The sequence below is a fragment of the Cebus imitator genome, unplaced genomic scaffold (assembly GCF_001604975.1).
Source record: "Cebus imitator isolate Cc_AM_T3 unplaced genomic scaffold, Cebus_imitator-1.0 Scaffold18, whole genome shotgun sequence".
Lineage (NCBI taxonomy): Eukaryota > Metazoa > Chordata > Mammalia > Primates > Cebidae > Cebus > Cebus imitator.
In genome coordinates, this window is record NW_016107333.1 from 13,992,007 (window position 1) to 13,998,837 (window position 6,831).

General features: G+C 33.9%; 1 protein-coding gene across 2 annotated transcripts in view; it reads right to left on the bottom strand.

Moving 5' to 3' along the window:
- The window catches only part of CDK17 (cyclin dependent kinase 17), a 120,032-nt gene that overhangs the window by 28,822 nt on the left and 84,379 nt on the right, over positions 1-6,831 (bottom strand). For both annotated transcript variants that reach the window (XM_037733921.1, XM_017516283.2), the window contains exons 4-5: positions 5,813-5,946; positions 3,556-3,681 (exon numbers count right to left, since the gene is read on the bottom strand). In XM_037733921.1, coding sequence (XP_037589849.1) covers positions 3,556-3,681; positions 5,813-5,946 — 260 coding nt within the window. The remainder of the gene's footprint in view (positions 1-3,555; positions 3,682-5,812; positions 5,947-6,831) is intronic.

Consider the following 6,831-nt stretch of genomic DNA (forward strand, 5'->3'; position numbering starts at 1 on the left):
AAAAAGGGCAGGAAGGTAGGTAGGAATACTTACCATTAAATAAAAACTCTAATCACTTAGCATCCATTAGAGGGCACTATATATGAAATTACACAGTCTAATTTCATATAGACTGTAAAAGATAGCTCTTAAATGACAGCTTTAAAAATTATGGTGATTAAATCACATTTTTACTCCCAATTGGACCAAATACAATCTCAAAATTTATCCTAAGTACCAATCTTTGATAAAAATTGAGAGCCCAAGAAAACTTTTGACTTGACAATCAAATGGCAAAATCATTCCAATAAAAAAGTCTTGGCCGGGCATGGTCGCTCACGCCTGTAATCCCAACACTGTGGGAGGCTGAAGGAGGTGGATCACTTGAAGTCAGATGTTTGAGACCAGCTTGGCCAACACGGCAAAACCCCGTCTCTACTAAAAATACAAAAATTAGCTGGGCATGGTGGCACATGCCTGTAATCCCAGCTACTCAGGAGGCTAAGGCATGAGAGTCACTTGAACCAGAAGTGGAGGTTGCAGTGAGCAGAGACAGCGCCACTGTCCTCCTGCTTAGGCACCAAAGTATCACTCTTGTCTCACACACACACACACAAAATGTCTTAGGCAGTGATCCTAAATTATGATAATCATAAGCTTAAACCAAAATCAAGTTTTGTGTTATACTTTTTACCATATTTATACATTGGTAAATGTCAAATAACAATGTGTTCATGGTATACACAGCCTAAAGTGATTTTATTTTTTACAGTATCTAACAAAAATATTTTTTAGAATATCTAACCAGAATATCTAACCTGGCCCACAAGGGCCACGTACTGTGGCTCACACCTATAATCCTAGCACTTTGGGAAACCAATGCAGAAGGATTACTCGAGGCCAGGGATTTGAAACCAGCATGGGCAACACAGTAAGACCCCATATCTACAAAAAAAAATACTTTTATTAATAAACTGGGTGTGGTGGTATGCACCTATAGTTCTAGCTACTCAGGATCTTGACATGTGAGGACTGCTTGAGCCCAGGTGTTCAAGATTACCGTGAGCTATGATCGTCCTACTGCATTCCAACCTAGGTGACGGAGTCAGACCAGGTCTCTAAAGAAAACAGTTCCATTATATAATAATATGTTAAAGGCTGGGTGCGGTGGCTTACACCTGTAATCCCAGCACTTTGGGAGGCCAAGGTGAGTGGATCACCTGAGGTCAGGCATTTGAGACCAGCCTGGCCAACATGGTAAAACCCCATCTTTACTAAAAGTACAAAAATTAGGAGGGCTTGGTGGCCCATATCTGTAATCCCAGCTACTCAGGAGGCTGAGGCAGGAGAATCGCTTGAACCCACGGGGCGGAGGTTGCAATAAGCCAAAATTGCACCACTGCCTGGGTGACAGAGCAGGACTCTGCAAAGTCCAACTGGGTACTAGGTGGTATTTTGTCTCTTCCTGGTCCCTAGGATTAATGTTCTACTTTCTACTTCCATCTGATTGCCACATCATCCTTTATTTTGAATAAATTCCTAATTCTCCCTGCCTCAGTCTTTCTACCCCTCTAATTCATTGTTTTCACTTTTCCTAAAGCTATTGCTATGGAACAGAAATGTGATCATGTCAGCCTTTGTTTAAATAAATACCTCTGATGTCTTCTCATTACATGGAAAGAAGTCCAGACTCCTTGGCCTGACATCTAAGACTTTTTAGTCTGGATCTGTCCTGTCCGGTTCAAGCCATAGCTTTTATATTATTCCATACCTACCCTTCAGATCAATTCTAATTTCCCAAACATGGCATATACACCCAAACTTCTGGGTTTTAGTTTCAGTGCATGCCGTTTCCTCTGCTTAGAACACCCTTCATTCATAGACTATTTTTAACTGACAAATTTCTGTCCATCCTACTATAGGACTATAGTTATCCAAAACAGATTCTCACATAAACAAATCACCTGAATTTACACTGAAGGTGATATTACAACTAGAAAGGTTATTTTTTGAATAAATGGTGCTGGGTTAATTACTATATATTAGGAAAATATACTTGTAAGACATGAAACTGATAAAGGTCCTTTATGCAAAACATATTTAAATATTCATATAAACCAATAAGAAAAGACAGAAAACCTAATAGAAAAGAGGGGAAAAAACCAGGCTTGGGTAGTTAATTCACAAAAGAGAGTATCTAAATATAAACATATAATAAACATATGATGAACAATAAACACACAGAAAGGTGTTCGACTTAGTCGTCAGAGAAATGCAAAATAAAACAATGAGAGGCCACTACCAACTCACTAAAAAAGTTTAAACAATTATTTTTTAAAGACATTATCAAAAGTTGGCGAGGAGAACAACGAGAACTATTGTATGCTAGTGATGGAAGTTTAAATTGGTACAACCACTTTGGAAGCTGGTGACAGTATCTAGGGAAGCAGAACATACGCATACAATATGATGCAACAATTCCACTCCTAAGTAAGCACTCAACAGAAATGCTTACATCTGTTAACCAAAAAACATGCACAGGAATCGTGACAGAAGCACTATTTGGTAATAGCCAAAAACTGAAAACAATCAGAATGTCCATCAATAGGAGAATCAAGTACAGTACACTCATAAACGGAATACTGTGCAACAAAGAAAATGAATTGTCCATAATTACATTCAAAAGTAGGGCTGAAACTCACAAATATAACACTTAACAAAAGAAGCCAGCCACAAAAATAATACATACTGTGTAACTTCTATATGTACTACAATACATGTGTGTTTTATATATATATAAATTTTGTGTAAGTATATAATTCTATATATTTACATAAAATATATTTTAATGTAATTACATATTCATGATTACATAAAGCTCAGAAATTTAAATAAGGGTAATCAGAAAGAGAATACTACACATTTAAAAAATAAGTAAGAAAATATATGTGAATGAGGATTAAAAAAGACCCAGATATCAAAACATGCTATAAAAATAGTATGATCAGAACAGTGTCATATATATGGGTAAAACTACTCTCTGGCATCAGAAGGCAGAGATTATGGCTACAGTTGAGGAGGTTTAGGAAGTGAGGCATACTAAGTAATAGAAAGAGAACAGAGGGGTGTTTCTGGGATTTCTGAAATTTTGTTTTATTGAATCAGGTACTGGTTACAGGTATGTTAACAATTCAAAAATTTATTGAGCTGTACAATTATGGTTTGTGTACTTCTCTGTATATCTAGTATATATTAACATATGTTTATCCAGTACATATCTAGTATATCTATATTTCTAGTACATATTTATACATCTAGCAAGTATCAATAACATTCACCAGAAATAAAATATAATATAACTTAAATCCTATTCTAATATGCATCCTATTGAATCCATCTTAAGGGTTCCAATAAACCTTTAAGAATGGAAAATAATAGAATTGAGATGGCAACATAATAAAATTTAGCTATTCCAAAGTCAAATATAAAAATTAATTTTAAAATGTTTACACCCAGAAAAATCAAACAAGCAGATCTAATTGATAGTGGAGTAAGTATAGGAGAACAAAAACTTACTAAGGAAGCTCTACGAGACCTTCGACTCATTGGTTGGTCAAATGGTGGACTGTTTATCTGCAACTTTTCAAGATATCCATCAGGTATTCTGATGTCTGCAGGCAGCGATAACCGCTTATTTAAATCCTTAAAAAAAAAAAAGATATTCAAAAATAGAAAAGACATGGGCATTTGACTTTTGAATTCACAGGCTCTAACATTATTTCTTAGTGATATGTAACTGCGATAACTAAGTTTTATGTAATATACTCATGGCAAAAACATTTACTATAAGCAAAAATATAGAGCAAAGTGTTATAAAAATGGAATTTTGCAACCCCAGTAATTTTTGAGTCCTTTCACTGGTAAGTTCAACTTGGAATTTACTTTGAAAATATTTTACCATATAATAAGAATAGGCAAAGGCTACCTACAAACTGTGACCAGTTTAAATAACTAACCAAGTAGATATTATATGATCTTGTCTCCAACATGAGGAAAGAGAATTAAAATATTTATTATTGGTATATTAATGGGATTTCTACTTTATTTAATTATACTGTGTGAGCTGGGAGAAACTTGAAAAGAATCTTGCCTATATCATCACATCAAGAAAGTTAAGCCCTAAAAAAACAAATTCCTCCTATTCATAACAGCAGCCAAATCATGAAACGGAATGGAGATGTATAGGAACTGCATAGTTACTGAGAAATCTAAGACTTAAGTATAAAAACATAGAATGCTACCAAATGGTAAAAATAAGTAACGAAAAGATACTGGTCCTCCCTATATTAATTTTATAGTTTATATAACCACAAAGAAATCACAATAAGCTTATTCTTGGACAAAACAAAATCCCTAAAATGTACTGATAATAACAGAAAAAAAATTCAAAAACATTCTAAAATAAGAAAGAGTGTTGTATGTGTACACGGGGGAGGGATAAAGAAAGAAGTCTTTCCAGATATTAAAATACACAATAGGCCCGGCGCAGTGGCTCAAGTTTGTAATCCTAGCACTTTGGGAAACCAACATAGTGAAACCCTGTCTCTACAAAAAAATACAAAAAATTAGCTGGGTGTGGCGGTCTGTACTGTAGTCCCAGCTACTTGGGGGACTGAGGTAGGAGGATCACTTGAGCCCAGGAAGTTGATGCTGTGGTGAGCTGAGATACTACCACTGTACTCCAGCCTGGGTAAGAGAGTGAGACCCTGACTCATAAAACAGAAAAAATATATACCATAAAAATAATATAATTTAGAACATGCCTCCTCAGGAGGGGAAAACAAATTACAGCTCAATGAAGGATAGGAAACTCCAGATTTAGACCCTAATACTAAATAAAACAAATGATTTTTAAAAAGCATATATAAAGTGAAGAAAAGTAAGAAATATTTTCATTATTGTGTCATATCAAGTTGATTTAAACAATTAAAAATGTTAATTTGTCATTTAGAAAACTGACCGTTTTCCTTAACTAAGAAGCAATCCTTTTATAACAAAAATATAATCAACCAATAGGAGAGATACCCTAATCATCATCTCAACAACACCAAAAAATCAACAATACTTTTATTTCAAAATATGTTCAATTTTTTTTTTTTTTTTTTGCAGAAAACTATTTTAGTTTTACAATACATACTGAAGTAACAGTTCTAATCCACTTATGCCCTCAGGTTATACCATAACGCTTACAAAGAAAAGAAAATGAATTGTTTATTCTTTTACATGGAGAAATAAATGTGCCTCAGAGATTAGTAGCTGTAGTGAACCACAAAGGAAAGGATAACCACATTTATAATATAATGCAAGAAAAAAAAAAGCTGTTTATTTTATTTATACCTCTTAAAATTTGAAATAGAGAAAATAAAATGTTTAATTACCCAGATGAATCTCAAAAATATAATTAAAATCATATTTTCTGAAAAGAAGACATTGCTAATGTATCATTCTATCTCCAGAAGTTCTGAAGATTCACTTCTCCTTAATGGAGAACCTAAAATAATGTTTCACAAAACAATTTAAAAATAAATAAAATAATTCACAGGATGAGAACATTTATAACTACTATATACTTATCTTGGGATAAAAATTAGAAAAGATAAAATATTCATAGACTACAATTTATGAATGCAAAGAAATAACTTTTCTTACAAGTGTCACATGTCTTCATGAAAACTTTTAAATGGGCATTTACTTCGCTTGATATGTATGTGTATTTATTTGCATACACCAACATACATAAACACAAGTATATTTGTATTTTTTAAATGATTACCTCCATTGAGATCCGTCTATGTATACGATTTCTGAGACAAACACCTGTAGGTGACTGGACTTCATCAGATGATGTCCCAGAAGCTTGGTCACTCTCACCATCTGATCCCATTTTTAGATTTTCATGAACAATATCTATGTTAAAAAATTAGACATTAAAGGAGATACATTATATTCTAATATATCAATAATTTATTATCACTATGGGTAAAATACAGAAGGCTAACACATAAAAATCATAGCATAAAAAGTCATTTACATTCTGGGTGCCACAGGTATGCAGTTAATAGATGAAAACATGACTCAAATATCTTAAAAACAGTAGTGTGAAATCCTTTTACACTTCCAAATTATGAAAAAAATTAACATTCAAGTTATCAAAAGTTCAGTAATAAAATTATAAATTACAAATAATATCTCTGAGAATGAGTCAGTTCTCTCATTTTCTAGATCTAGGAACTGAGACTTGAAAGGTTAAATGACTATCAAAAGGTCACAAAGCTTAGACACAGAGCTGGAAAAGAAACCTGGTCATTTGCCTCTTATTTAGTATTCTTTCCATTAAATAACAAGTCACTGGGTCTACTGTCAAATGGAGCTAATTCTTTGAATATTCTTTTAAACATCTCTTAAAAGTTGCTAATGCAGTTTTTCTTCCCTGCACCCCAAGTGTTAAAAATAAAACAATCAAAAATTACTCACTGAATATCTACTTTGTACCAAAACTACAAAAACAAGTTTATGATTTTGAAATACTTGAAAATCTGTACAGAGCGAAAATATATTACAATAAAGGTAGGTCATGGTATGTTTAACAGACATAAAAGTTAAATGGAAGTGGGGGGGCCGGGCGCGGTGGCTCAAGCCTGTAATCCCAGCACTTTGGGAGGCCGAGGCGGGTCGATCACAAGGTCAAGAGATCAAGACCATCCTGGTCAACATGGTGAAACCCCGTCTCTACTAAAAATACAAAAAATTAGCTGGGCATGGTGGTGCGTGCCTGTAATCCCAGCTACTCAG